This window comes from Schistocerca americana, chromosome 4 (genome assembly GCF_021461395.2).
Source record: "Schistocerca americana isolate TAMUIC-IGC-003095 chromosome 4, iqSchAmer2.1, whole genome shotgun sequence".
NCBI lineage: Eukaryota > Metazoa > Arthropoda > Insecta > Orthoptera > Acrididae > Schistocerca > Schistocerca americana.
The window spans coordinates 370,338,332-370,354,254 of NC_060122.1; the positions used below are offsets into that span (position 1 = coordinate 370,338,332).

General features: G+C 42.9%; 1 protein-coding gene across 1 annotated transcript in view; it reads left to right on the forward strand.

Annotated features, from left to right (window-relative positions):
* The window catches only part of LOC124612916 (tryptophan 5-hydroxylase 1), a 270,706-nt gene that overhangs the window by 70,703 nt on the left and 184,080 nt on the right, over window positions 1-15,923 (forward strand). Inside the window, exon 3 of the mRNA XM_047141405.1 lies at window positions 3,356-3,569. Within this exon, the coding sequence (XP_046997361.1) occupies window positions 3,356-3,569 (214 nt within the window). The remainder of the gene's footprint in view (window positions 1-3,355; window positions 3,570-15,923) is intronic.

Consider the following 15,923-nt stretch of genomic DNA (forward strand, 5'->3'; position numbering starts at 1 on the left):
TCGTGGACTGGGTGTTGTGTTGTCGTCATCATCACTTCATCCTCATCACCGGCGCGCAAGTCGCCCAATGTGGCGTCGACTGAAATAAGACTTTCACTTAGCGGCCTAACTTCCCCGGTTGGCGCCTCCCGACCAACGATGCCACTCGCTCATTTCCATTTACCACCTTTATTAATTTCAATATCCACAAAGTTGAGACACTATAAGTTACTCTTTATCATGGATGCTGCACCTAACGATGCGGCTTTAGTCGCGAAATCAGTTGTGTATCAATAAAACAACAATTTTACGAGCTGTCAGAGGAATTCTACTTAACATCATTACTTCATTATTCACTTCGCAACATAACACAATAGCAGCTACGTAACTACATTTCTGTAGGGCCTACACAGTATTATTACCATTAATAACATTATTATTATTGAAACTTCCTGGCAGATTAAAGCTGTGTGCCAGACCAAGACTCGAACTGCCAGCGCACACTCCGCTGCAGAGTGAAAATCTCATTCTGGAAACATCCCCCAGGCTGTGGCTAAGCTCTGTCTCCGCAATATCCTTTCTTTCAGGATTGCCAGTTCTGCAAGGTTCGCAGGAGAGCTTCTGTAAAGTTTGGAAGGTAGGAGACGAGATACTGGCAGAAGTAAAGCTGTGAGGAGGGGGCGTGAGTCGTGCTTGGGGAGCACTTGCCCGCGAAAGGCAAAGGTGCCGAGTTCGGGTCTCGGTCCGGGACACAGTTTTACTCTGCCAGGAAGTTTCATATCAGCGCACACTCCGCTGCAGAGTGAAAATCTCATTCTGGATTATTGTTATTGTTATTATTAGTGGCAGTGGTCAGGCGACATTGGAAATCTGAAGTCTTCCAATTTCTACCAGTCCAGCAGTAAGAATTCCAGTGATCAACTAATTTACAGACAGTAAATACAGTGCAGACATTTTAACTTCGTTGATTTTAAAAGTGGCTGCAGAGTGTGAGTGAAGTAGGAAGAGGTGTCGTGGAGAGGATGCATGTCTTATAACAAGTATCTACTCTCAATATGAATAGATACGTTTCTTTTCTCAGTAGAAGTTGTAGATAGCACTCGCGATGCCCTGGGAATTGCTTCATCATTCTGTAAAAAAAGGTTCATAGAGGTAAGCCCGTAGCAATTTCTCTTTAGTTAGTGGTTTAACAGAACACCTACAAAAACTAAATATCATTTATCTTTCGCCATTTTAAAAATAAAATAGTTACCTGACATTGTTAGCAGGAGAGCGATCTCTGAATAATGTAATCGTCTTACTAGAGAAGTTTATTTAACCACATCGCACTGGGCGTCTCTCCTATTGAAAACAAAATGATTTTTAAATCGTAATTTTATAAGCCCATTTGATAGAGCAGTGCCAAATTAGCCTAGTGCGATATTCCTTTTACCGTTATGTACTGACAGGGAGAGTAAAACACGAAGATAACCAGTACTCCAGCGGCGACTGAGCAGCGCTGCGTGCTTGGCGGTAGCAGTCAGTGCGGGCTAGGGCGATGCTGTCGCAGGTGGACACTGGTTATTTCTCGAGTTTTACTGTCGCTGTTAATACACACTCATAAAACGAATATCACACTAGACTAAATGGGACCTCTCTGTCGAATGGGCACATAAAAATCCCTTTTAAATTTTGTTTGTAACGGGAACAAGCTGACGCGTTCCATCTACGCTGGGCATCGCATGAAAGACGTGATGAGCAGCATTTATTTGGGCTGGCCGCAGCTACACGTTGCAAAAACAAAAGTAACTGCAAATGTCTGCGGAACACCAGAGAAAATGTGCCGCACAACTCTTTGGAGAGATACCCTTTATCTCTTATCTCTCTCTCTCTCTCTCTATATATATATATATATATATATATATATATATATATATATATATATATATATATCCGGCAAATTAAATTGCTATCTTCAGATTATTTATAAACAAAGACCATTGCGCCTCTATGTAGCGTACGGTTTTTAGTCATGGTCATATTTGGGGACAACCCGTTTTAGAATACGCTGCAGTGTAACGTTATACATCATACAATAACGCATCAGATACATTTGGTTCATAGGATATTGCCTTCTGTGTCCGTGTTGAGAGTTGATACAGACAGCAGGCCTAACCTATGAACCAAATCTATGTGATGCGGAAATTTTAGTGTGTTTTGTACAATCATAATTTTATTGTTTGATGTATAACGCAGCACTGGACCGTCTTCTTCAACGAGTTGTTCCCAGATATACCCAAGGCTAAACGATCGTGCGCTACATAGAGAGGCACAATGGTCTATGTATGTAAATAACATGAAGATGGCAATTTACTTTGCGCAAATTAGTTCCCTACAGATACAGGGTGATTTTTCCACCCTATACAAACTCTGGGGATTGATCGATGAGAGATTGCTGAACAGAAAAGGTCTAATGAACTAACGTCCGGGCCGGCCGGTGTGAGCGAGCGGTTCTAGGCGCTTCAGTCTGGAACCGCGCGACTGCTATGGTCGCAGGTTCGAATCCTCCCACAGGCATGAATGTGTGTGATGTCCTTAGGTTAGTTGGGTTTAAGGAGTTGTAAGTTCTAGGGGACTGATGACCTCAGATGTTAAGTCCCATAGTGCTCAGAGCCATTTGAACCATTTTGTTTTCCATGCTAGAGACCATTTATTCAGTCATACATTGTTACAGAAACTGCAGTCTAATACACGCTGTACGACGCAGCCATAGTTACAGTATGTGTTGAAAACAGTTTCCACGTGCCCTGCACTGCCTTCACCATCCTTCAGTAATCCGATGGGACCGCTGAACTTGCTGTTTGGTCCCCTCTCCCAAATCAACCATACAACCGACAAATAAACTTTAGTAAAAAGATTATACTAGTTCAATGGAAGTTTCAAAGACAAATAGTGTTAGTTCTGTAGTTTATTTGGACGGTAATGCCGATGCCAGGAGGGGGGGGGGGGGGGGGGGAGGGCGGGAAGGGAGCGAAAAAAATGGCTCAAATGGCTCTAAGCACTATGGGACTGAGGTCATCAGTCCCCTAGACTTGAACTACTTAAACCTAACTAACCTAAGGACATCACACACATCCATGCCCGAGGCAGGATTAGAACCTGCGACCGTAGCAGCCTCGTGGTTCCAGAGTGAAGCACCTAGAACCGCTCGGCCACCGCGGCCGGCGAAGGGGGCGAGTTCGGTATTACTAGCCTTCAGGGGAAACGGTCATACAAAGGATGGGAATCACTGTTCTAATAGTATGAAAAATCTGTTTGCCGAATCCACGAGTGAAGCAAGCACATCAGAGGATGAGGAGTGCTGACGTGAATGTGGTTGTCGGTGTCTGCTGCACAGGACCTGGGCGTGAACGTGATCCACATCGAGTCGCGGCCGAGCTCGCGCAAGGACTCCGAGTACGAGATCCTGGTGGACGTGGAGTGCGACGCGCTGCGCATGGAGCAGCTGGTGGCGGCGCTGCGGCGCGAGGTGGCCGCCATCAACCTGGCGCGCTTCGAGCAGGGCGAGGACCTGCCGCCGCCCACTCCGCTCTCCGCCAGCGCCAGCTTCGGTGAGCGACCGCACTCTGTCTGCAGCTCTACTCTGCGACCCACTGTCCAACACCAAACTCACACTAGCCGAACATCGAGTCACTTGTCTCGGCACAACAACAACTTAACACGAACGACCTGATCAAAATTTAATGGACATTAATGTGATGTGTGTCCGTCCTCCGCCTTTATGACGGCTTGAATGCTGGCAACAGTGAGGTGACTGAATGTCTGTGGAGGACTGGCACCCCATTCTTCCTCAAAAGCCGAAACCAGAGACGATAGTAATGTTGGACAGGTGGGGTCCGGAGCAGAGTCGACGTTCGAACACATCCCAAAGATGTTGGTCTCAGGTGCGGACTCCGGCCAGGCCAGTCCACTTCACGACTGTTATTGTTAACAAACCATTGCCTCACCGGTACTGCTTGTCATGCAAATATAAACAGCCATCGTCACTGAAGTGTTCCTCTACTGCAGGGCTTCCCAACCTTTTCAGCTGGCGGACCCCTTCTACAGTCGAAAATCCTTGGTGGACCCCTTCTGCAGTCAAAAATCCTTGGCGGACCCCTAGTCAATCAAGAGCACAGTAACTTTAAATTTCAGAGCGAAACCCATGGGAACTGAAAGCTTCTTAATGCAAGTGCCACGTTCCCAATGACCCCCCCCCCCCCCCCCCCCCCCGAAGTATCAATAGTCTTTGGAGCTTCTTGCGATTGTTTCTTCCTTTGGTCGTTCTCCCTCCTCACTCATCTCAACTGGAAACTTTCCTTGTTGTGAAGGCGATGGAGATACCGCACCCTTCTTCAATGATCCTGACTTCAGCCACGGATCCATGTTAGAAGCAATAAACTGGTCAAAAATCGACTTATGAAATAGGTAGTGCACTGACAAAGCAAGTTTAACATTTAATGATGCCTGGAGCCGCATACGTGCCAGCGAGCGCTGTGATTGGTCGACAAAGCTCGCTCCGCGCCTGCGTAAAAGGTTTTAGCGCACCTAGCGCCGTGAGCCGGCGCACAAACGACCCCCGTACTGTTGCGAAACAGTCGATTAGAGAAGTCGCATTCACCGGCACTAAACTGTGTATGCTTTCTCACTTAGGAACCGCAAACGCTGCTTGGGATTACGACCTGAAGTAAAAGTACACATGTTTTACACATGGAAAAAAAAACCAATTGTGATGAATTTGATTTTCACATTTGTATTCAATGTTTTTACTCATTATTTTACACGATTTGGTCAAAGGTGGCTGCGGACCCCCTAGTAAGACCCGGCGGACCCCTAAGGGGTCCACGGACCACACGTTGGGAAGCCCTGCTCTACTACATCTACATTTATACTCTGCAAGCCACCCAACGGTGTGTGGCGGAGGGCACTTTACGTGCCACTGTCATTACCTCCCTTTCATGTTCCAGTCGCGTATGGTTCGCGGGAAGAACGACTGCCGGAAACACTCCGTGCGCCCTCGAATCTCTCTACTTTTACATTCGTGATCTCCTCGGGAGGTATAAGTAGGGGAAGCAATATATTCGATACCTCATCCAGAAACGTACCCTCTCGAAACCTGGACAGCAAGCTATACCGCGATGCAGAGCGCCTCTCTTGCAGAGTCTGCCACTTGAGTTTGCTAAACATCTCCGTAACGCTATCACGGTTACCAAATAATCCTGTGACGAAACGCGCCGCTCTTCTTTGGATTTTCTCTCTCCCCTCCGTCAACCCGACCTTGTACGGATCCCACACTGATGAGCAGTACTCAAATATAGGTCGAACGAGTGTTTTGTAAGCCACCTCCTTTGTTGATGGACTACATTTTCTAAGGACTCTCCCAATGAATCTCAACCTGGTACCCGCATTACCGACAATTAATTTTATATGATCATTCCACTTGAAATCGTTCCGTACGCATACTCCCAGATATTTTACAGAAGTAACTGCTACCAGTGTTTGTTCCGCTATCATATAATCATACACTAAAGGATCCTTCTTTCTATGTATTCGCAATACGTTACATTTGTCTATGTTAAGGGTCAGTTGCCACTCCCTGCACCAAGTGCCTATCCGCTGCAGATCTTCCTGCATTTCGCTGCAATTTTCTAATGTCTTCATATACTTCTGCATTTAGCGTTTTCTTAAGGACAACAAGGGGACCACACCCCAACTTTTAAAAGCACTCTATCTCCTCTGTACTTCACTGTTGGCACTACACATGGTGAAAGGCAACGTTTGCCAGCCATTTTCCAAACCCGTACCATTCCATCGGATTCCCACGCGCTATAGCGTGATTCACAGCTGCAAGCCACCTTTTTCCAGTCTTACACCACCTCTCTCGTCGCTTCGCACTGACTAAGTAATGAGAGGCTAATGGGGAAATGCTCGGCCACCGTATTTCATTCATTTTACTTCCCTACGCAGAGGCATTGTGCTAGGTGGCCTGCTGATAGTACTTTGGCTCTCACGAGTGATTCCTTCCGCTTATCTCATGCTACTTTTTTACAAAACACCCTCACAAATGATCCATGGTCCTTGTGTCACCCACAGTCGACTTGAGCAGCTTAACAAGGGTTAAAATGTCCCCGATAAATTTTTTATACAGGTGACATCCAATACTAGTCTGCGTTTGAAGTCACTGAGCTCTCTTGACCGACCCATTCTCTTGGTAGTGCTTCTCTACTGACCACTCAATACACCCCTACTTCGTTCCACACTGGCGGGTCCGATTCTAATGCCACCTAGTGACCAGTTCCCCTTTACATAGTGGTGTCCGGAATCTTTTGCTCAGACTCCATACAGGGTGGTCAGAAAAACTGTGGAAAGCTTGTAACGGTGTTACACGGGAGGTTATGCTGAGAAATAATTGTTAAGAAAATCTATAAGTTGCTCCGTTTCAGTGTTATTTAGCACTGAAGCTAGCCAATCAGGTAACACAAACCGAACATCGCGTCATTTGCCTCGGTTCAACAAGAACTTAACACGCACGACCTGATCAAAATTTAATGGACATTAATGTGGTGTGTGTCGATCCTCCGCCTTCATGATGGCTTAAATGCTGGGGACAATGAGGTGACTGAATGTCTGTGGAAGACTGGCACCCCATTCTTCCTCAAAAGCCGAAACCAGAGAAGATAATAATGTTGAACACATGGGGTCTGGAGTAATTCTGACTCCCCCGTCTTTCTTATTAACCAGAACAAGTGTATTATTGTACTGGCTCCTAGATCTTTCAATTATTCCCCATTCCTCTATACGCTTTATTTCTCTCTGTACTGCTTCCTTCCTAGTTAACGAGATTTGATAGATTGGTCCGAAAAATGGTTCATGATCTACAGTTTCGATTACATATTCAAATTTACGATCTAAACCAGGCTGCTCTGAAAATACTTCTATATTACTGGCTAAAATATTCTACAGTTCCCTTTTCTACTATGTCTTTCATTTCGTCTTTAGTTGGGTTCAGTTCATTCAAGTTTCTATCATGATAACGCTCGGCTCCTTCACCCAGACCTGTACACCTTAGTACAATGGTAACTTAAGTATTCGTAAATTAACTTCACTCCTTTCACCAGTTTCTACTACTTCATCTAAATACACATTTATCTTCTCATCTCCCACTGAACAAATCATTTCGTTCCTATCACAGTCAATAATTACTTTATGCTTAGTCATCCAATCCATACCTGCAATGATTTCAGTACTTGGGCACCACTAAGAAATCGTGTTCAAACAAGACATTTTTAATTATCATTTGTAACAACACCTGCGATATTATTTGTTTACGACTACTAGTAGCACATATTATCTTCACGCCCTCAACTGGCATCGCGACTATTTCACGTTCAATCCTGATATGCTCATAAAATGACTGGGAACAGACACTAATGTGACTACCACTATCGGTTAATGTCTGAGTTTCCACACCATGTACATTTACCAGGATCATGATCTGTTCACATCGTCTCGACTCATCACCTCTATCTTTCCATAATAAATCCTGTTCCACTTCCAAATCATTCCACAGACTACCACCCGGCTCAACCATTTTACCCGGTGGTTTTTTTTCTGCCTCCTACTACTATCTTCTTTTGTCTGAAACAAAACATGTTTTATTTCCGCGGTATCTGTTGCATAGTCAAGCTGGCTACCTCATCTTCCGCCCTAACTTGTTACACATTAGAATATTCCGTTTCGCTCGCTAACCTCATCCAGTTACCAAACAAAACATACCCTTGCCCCATAACACTGTTTCCGGCTGCCTTTTCTAATCGGCTGACTTCGTCGAGTTCGGTAATGGCATCAACAAATACATTATTATTATGCACCTCACGTGCCCCACATTCTTTATTATGTTCACATACTCATCAACATTATCTACTATACGAAACACCTGTTTCAAATTACTTTTCCCTTTAGTATCACAAAGAAAATACTCATCTTCATTACTCATCATCTCTCATTACTTTCCGTAAAATATACGCTACTTTCTTCTTTCTTCCATTCCTCCAGAACATCGTACATACAGTATTACTTAATTGCGTCAACCATTCCTTATCCTCAATTATTTCAACTTCATTTACCGAAACTACTTGCACATTCGCTACCAGAAGATGCGCTAAACTCGGTGCAGCGGTACTGTCTGTACTCGCACGAGTAGCCACTCCAACAACATTTGTGACTCCGCTTGCTAAAACATCTGATTCGACCAGCGTCTAAATCGCGACATTTCTGCATCGTTTTTCATTCTCGCTGTTTCCAGCGTACACTTCACCTTGTTTAAGTTCGTTACTCGTTTTTGTTCCCTTTGCGTCGTCACTGTTGCGGCGGCAATACTGCCTCTGATGCAGGCGGGTTCTGACAAAGAGATCAGCTGCAGTAAGACCCGCTACTGTTGCGGACCCCCGTTTTCCACGCTGTCATTGCCACGGTGGTTACAATTGTAATCCCCCTACCACGGCGAAAGCCTCTGTCGCGTCTTCCTCTATCTACATGTGCCGATCTCACATTGTAATCACTATTTAAGCTTCCGTTTTGACTTTGATTTTGATTATTTTGACCTCGTCGATCGTAATATTTACTATTTCCGTTCTGATTGTAGCTGCTGTTGTGGTGACTGCACTGGCGATTCTCGTCATCACGGTATAAAACATCTACATCTCCTACCTTATTCAAAAACGCTGTTTTGCTACAGTCACCAATTATCTAGCCACGGACACTACGTGGCAATTTGCCGCGCAGTATGTCCAACTTTCTCTGTTCGGTTATGTGTCCTTTTACATGCTCGATCTTTTTACACATATCCTCGCAATAATTTTTCATACTTGAGTCTCTGCTGGCACAATACGAAGGAGCATACGAAAATTCCGTAATTACTTCCTCCTGTTTACTGGTTGACCAGTATTCGTCTTCAAATCGTTATAAGAATTCGTCAAGCGTTTCGTAACCTCTCAGGGAGCGAACTGCCCATCTATCTACGTCACTACTCAGTCGTGTCCTGGCAATCCTGACGCGAATTTCTTCTGGCAATTCTTTCGGAATTAACGACTTGCATTTGTCCACGAACACAACTGGATTACTACTACCTTTCGGATCAAATTTATCAATTTCACTGCTTATTTGGCTCTGGCATGTCCCTCCTACAACGTAAATCGCGATTAGATTTCTTGCGTTCTCCAGATTTTTAATACGCTCATTTATGTCGCCCACATCCTTGTCCTTTATTTCAGAAAACTTATCATTAACATCCGTTTCCAACGCCTGAAGTTTGACCTTAACACTTACAATTTGGCCATTCAAAGTAACAACCGAATTTTTAAAGTCAGAACGGATTTTTGCTATTTCGCGGTTTACCTTTTTGTTGACTTTCATTGATCTCATCTGTTCTCACACCGATATCATGTTTCAGTTGATTTTCGATATATCCGCATTTTGCAGCCACTAAGTCGCCCACTTGTTGTTGCATGTTGTCTTTGATTCTTTTGATTTCGTCCGTAAGAAGTTTTGTCATATCTTTCCTGCCATTACTAAATTTAGTATCTAAGTCATTTAATTCTTGCTTGAAATTTCTATTTCACTTCTCAAGGCAGCTATTTCCTCTTTTAGAGAACTTGTCTCACTACTTGCGCTCATCGTCACTGAACTAATTTCATTGCTTACTGAATTCATGGTTTTGCTTTTTACAGAGCTAATCTCACCCTTTTTATTGGCAATAGTATGGCAATAAAATCAACCTGTGCCATATTTTACCGTTAAATGAAGCCACTCGACAAACCAAAAGCATCATAAAGTGAAGTAAGATGCAGAATTTTTATAACTAGAAATGTAATAGGCTGACCAGCGTAGCCGGAATTTTATTGCTTAAATAACATTTTTTTCATGCGTACTGTCACGTAAATAGTTTTCCTACCATCCAAGTAGTAATCATCCTATCCCTTTGTATGAACCGAGATAATCAGAAATTAACTGAAAATGAAATGGAAATTAATAATTAGATTATCAGAAGATAATTTTTACAACTTGTGGACAATTACGTAATAATGAAATATTTGGCTGTAGTATGAATAATGTCAGAAACAGAATGACGCAAAAGCCAGTATTGATTCATTTGGTAAAAATAGAGTAACTTTCATAATAAAAAATTGGTAGTAAAACTTTACGTAATTTGAACACTGAATTTCACTGTCAAAATAGAATTCTAATTTATGGCTTGTGGCATAATTTATAACTTTTATTACCAAGATATATCAGAGTAACTTCATAAGTAAATTCAAACAATCTTTCTGCTTGCTACTATTACGACAGTCACTATTACGGTGAATAACGTAACAAAAAGTTTCTGTCCACAGCCAGTACACAATCTTAGTTTAACTGATCTTTGAAAATTAATATAGTATGTTGTATGTGTTTGCTATTGGATTATTGTTTGACAACCGTGACACGTGTGGTATGAAGTACTTGAAAGTGTGCGTTAGATACTGCTCCTACGTTATGACGCCAGTAACTATTCTTACGTAAGATTGATTACGAATATAAAATTCTGTTTTAATTTAATTATTCTTGTTCCGGTGAGGAACTGGCGACCGTTGGTTCTTTTCATTAATGACTTGGTTTGAAAACCTTTTTTGCAACTTTTCCATTGACCACTGTTAATTAAATACTAGTTTACATAATAAAAATATATAAAGTTAACCGAATTTTGCTTCTAATCGTCATTGCTAAAATACTGCGCAGTGGCGATTCGGTTATAATTTCATCTACCTCTCTCGGTTTTGCATTATTCTTCGGAGTAGATGCATTTTCCCCACAGATTAGGGACTTTAGGCACACGGTCATATAGAAAAGCGTAATTAGCAGGAGAGGTCGACGGGTTATACGTGGTTCCCGGTGACAGGACAGTGTATTATAATTACTACTGTTCCGAGCCTTGCAAAATTAGCAGTGATTATTTACAATGAATAATGGTGAGAAAATTTCAGTTACAACAATGGAGGTGTAAATTGGGGGTACAAAGTAACGATACGAGCGCAGATATGTTCGACAATGTTTCAGATATTGACGACAAACTAACCAATACTGGAGGAACGGAATGTGTAAATAATGCAAAGGTGAAGCAAGAAATATGTGATGACAGTAATGGTAATTTGGAAACGAATGACACAGAATATAAAAGTGATGTAAACGCAACAGAGACGAAAGCGAAACAGATAATGGAACAAGGTAGTAACTTGCCGGTATTTAGTACGAATGCATTAATGCAAATGATCCAAAAAATGAGTTAGGAAGTAAGTGTTCCTGGAGCCACTCTGTAGCAATTCTGTACGTGCGGGGTGTCGTATTGTCCTGATGGAATTGCCCAAGTCCGTCGGAATGCGCAATGGAAATGCATGGATACAGGTGGTCAGACAGGCTGCATACACACGTGTCAGCTGTCAGAGGCGTATGTAGATGTATCAGGGGTCCAATATCGCTCCAACTGTACACACCCTACATCATTACAGAGCCTTCACCAGCTTAAGCAGTCCCCTGCTGACATGCAGGCTCCATTGATTCATGAGGTTGACTCCATACCCGTACACGGCTATCCGCTCGATACAATCTGAAGTGAGATTCGTCCGATCAGCCAACATGTTTCCAGTCATCAAGAGTCCAATGTCAGTGTTGACGGGCCCAGGCGGGGCGTAAAGCTTTGTGTCGTGCCGTCATCAATGGTACAAGAGTGGGCATTCCGCTCCGAAAGCCCATATTGATGATATTTCGTTGAACGGTTCGCACGCTGACACTTGTTGATGGGCCAGCATTGAAATCAGCAGCAATTTGCGAAAGGGTTGCACTTTTGTCACGTTGAACGATTCTCTTCAGTTGTCTCTTGTTCCATTCTTGAAGGATGTTTTTCCAGTCGCAGAGATGTCGGCGATTTAATGTTTTCCCGAATATTCACGGTGTTGTTGTTGTTGTGGTCTTCAGTCCTGAGACTGGTATGATGCAGCTCTCCATGCAGCCTTTCCTGTGCAAGCTTATTCATCTCCCAGTACTTACTGCAACCTACATCCTTCTGAATCTGCTTAGTGTATTCATCTCTTGGTCTCCCTCTACGCTTTTTACCCTCCACGCTGCCCTCCAATGCTAAATTTGTGATCCCTTGATGCCTCAGAACATGTCCTACTAACCGGTCCCTTCTTTTTGTCAAGTTGTGCCACATACTCCTCTTCTCCCCAATTCTATTCAATACTTAATCATTAGTTATGTGATCTACCAATTTAATCTTCAGCATTCTTCTGTAGCACCACATTTCGAAAGCTTCTATTCTCTTCTTGTCCAAACTATTTATCGTCCATGTTTCACTTCCATACATGGCTACACTCCATACAAATACTTTCAGAAATTACTTTCTGACACTTAAATCTATACTCGATCTTAACAAATTTCTCTTCTTCAGAAATGCTTTCCTGAAATTGCCAGTCTACATTTTATATCTTCTCTACTTCGACCATCATCAGTTATTTTGCTCCCCAAATAGCAAAACTCCTTTACTACTTTAAGTGCCTCATTTCCTAATCTAATTCCCTCAGCATCACCCGACTTAATTCGACTACATTCCATTATCCTCGCTTTGCTTTTGTTGACGTTCATCTTATATCCTCCTTTCAAGACACTGTCCATTCCGTTCAACTGCTCTTCCAAGTCCTTTGCTGTCTCTGATAGAATTACAATGTCATCTGCGAACCTTAAAGTTTTTATTTCTTCTCCATGGATTTTAATACCTACTCCGCATTATTCTTTTGTTTCCTTTAATGCTTGCTCAATATATAGATTGAATAACATCGGGGATAGGCTACAACCCTGTCCCACTTCCTTCCCAACCACTGCTTCCCTTTCATGCCCCTCGACTCTTATAACTGCTATCTGGTTTCTGTACAAATTGTAAATAGCCTTTCGCTCCCTGTATTTTACCCCTGCCACCTTTAGAATTTGAAAGAGAGTATTCCAGTCAACATTGTCAAAAAGCTTTCTCTAAGTCTACAAATGCTAGAAACATAGGTTTGTCTTTCCTTAATCTTTCTTCTAAGATATGTCGTAAGGTCAGTATTGCCCCACGTGTTCCAATATTTCTACGGAATCCATACTGATCTTCCCAGAGGTCGGCTTCTACTACTTTTTCCATTCGTCTGTAAAGAATTCGCGTTAGTATTTTGCAGCTGTGACTTATTAAACTGATAGTTCGGTAATTTTCACATCTGTCAACACATGCTTTCTTTAGGGTTGGAATTATTATATTCTTCTTGAAGTCTGAGGGTATTTCGCTTGTCTCATACATCTTGCTCGCCAGATGGTAGAGTTTTGTCAGGATTGGCTCTCCCAAGGCCATCAGTAGTTCTAATGGAATGTTGTCTACTCCCGGGGCCTTGTTTCGACTCAGGTGTTTCAGTGCTCTGTCAAACTCTTCACGCAGTATCGTATCTCCCATTTCATCTTCATCTACATCCTCTTCCATTTCCATAATATTGTCCTCAAGTACATCGTCCTTGTATACACCCTCTATATACTCCTTCCATCTTTCTGCTTTCCCTTCTTTGCTTAGAACTGGGTTTCCATCTGAGCTCTTGATATTCATACAAGTGGTTCTCTTTTCTCCAAAAGTCTCTTTAATTTTCCTGTAGGCAATATCTATCTTACCCCTAGTGAGACAAGCCTCTACATCCTTACATTTGTCCTCGAGCCATCCCTGCTTAGCCATTTTGCACTTCCTGTCGATCTCATTTTTGAGACGTCTGTATTCCTTTTTGCCTGCTTCATTTACTGCATTTTTATATTTTCTCCTTTCGTCAATTAAGTTCAATATTTCTTCTGTTACCCAAGGAGTTCTACTAGCCCTCGTCTTTTTACCTACTTGATCCTCTGCTGCCTTCACTACTTCATCCCCCAGAGCTACCCATTCTTCTTCTACTGTACTTCTTTCCCCCATTCCTGTCAATTGTTCCCTTATGCTCTCCCTGAAACTCTGTACAACCTCTGGTTCTTTCAGTTTATCCAGGTCCGATCTCCTTAAATTCCCACCTTTTTGCATTTTCTTCAGATTTTATCTACAGTTCACAACCAATAGATTGTGGTCAGAGTCCACATCTGCCCCTGGAAATGTCTTACAATTTAAAACCTGGTTCCTAATTCTCTGTCTTACCATTATATAATCTATCTGATACCTTCTAGTATCTCCAGGATTCTTCCATGTATACAACCCTCTTTCATGATTCTTGAACCAAGCGTTAGCTATGATTAAGTTATGCTCTGTGCAAAACTCTACCAGGCGGCTTCCTCTTTCATTTCTTAGCCCCAATCCATATTCACCTACTATGTTTCCTTCTCTCCCTTTTCCTACTCTCGAATTCCAGTCACCCATGACTATTAAATTTTCGTCTCCCTTCACTACCTGAATAATTTCTTTTATCTCATGATACATTTCTTCAATTTCTTCATCATCTGCAGAGCTAGTTGGCATATAAACTTGTACTACTGTACTTCACGGTACTCTCTTGAAATGGTCGTACGAGAAAGTTCCCACTTCATCACTACCTCGGATGTGCTGTCCCCCATCGCTCGTGCGCCGACTATAACATGACGTTCAGACTCAGTTAAACCTTGATACACTGCCATTGTAGCAGCAGTAACCGATCTAAGAACTGCGCCAGACACTTGTTGTATTATATAGGCGTTGCCAACCGCAGTGCCGTGTTGTGCCTGTTTATATATCTCTGTATTTGAATACGCAGACCTACACAAATTTCTTTGGCGCTTCTGTGTAATACCGGCTGTATCTGCTGCACGTGACGCCTTCAATACTGCAGCAGATGTCACAGGCTCTATTTGCTGGCGCCTTGATGAGGCTGCAACCCGCAGCACTATCTTGTGTGGCGTGTGGCTGGATTATAAGGCAACAGCCGTATGCCACTTAACGACTGGCCACCTGTTATCGTCTGACAATAGCCACAGTCGGATGCGGTGTGGAGGAACATGATCTCAGCTCACTGATCTCCTAACTATTGTAGTTTCTCAAACCTTGAAGCTTGTCCTTTTCATTCAAGTAGCTTCTAATTTTCATCACAAGACTGGCTGGATTATAAGGCAACAGCCGTATGCCACTTAACGACTAGCCACCTGTTATCATCTGATAATAGCCACAGTCGGATGCGGTGTGGAGGAACATGATCTCAGCTCACTGATCTCCTAACTATTGTAGTTTCTCAAACCTTGAAGCCTGTCCTTTTCATTCAAGTAGCTTCTAATTTGTCATCACAGGACTGGCTGGATTATAAGGCAACAGCCGTATGCCACTTAACGACTGGCCACCTGTTATCGTCTGACAATAGCCACAGTCGGATGCGGTGTGGAGGAACATGATCTCAGCTCACTGATCTCCTAACTATTGTAGTTTCTCAAACCTTGAAGCCTGTCCTTTTCATTCAAGTAGCTTCTCATTTGTCATCACAAGACTGGCTGGATTATAAGGCAACAGCCGTATGCCACTTAACGACTGGCCACCTGTTATCATCTGACAATAGCCACAGTCGGATGCGGTGTCGAGGAACATGATCTCAGCTCACTGATCTCCTAACTATTGTAGTTTCTCAAACCTTGAAGCTTGTCCTTTTCATTCAAGTAGCTTCTCATTTGTCATCACAAGACTGGCTGGATTATAAGGCAACAGCCGTATGTCACTTAACGACTGGCCACCTGTTATCGTCTGATAATAGCCACAGTCGGATGCGGTGTGGAGGAACATGATCTCAGCTCACTGATCTCCTAACTATTGTAGTTTATCAAACCTTGAAGCCTGTCCTTTTCATTCAAGTAGCTTCTCATTTGTCATCACAAGACTGGCTGGATTA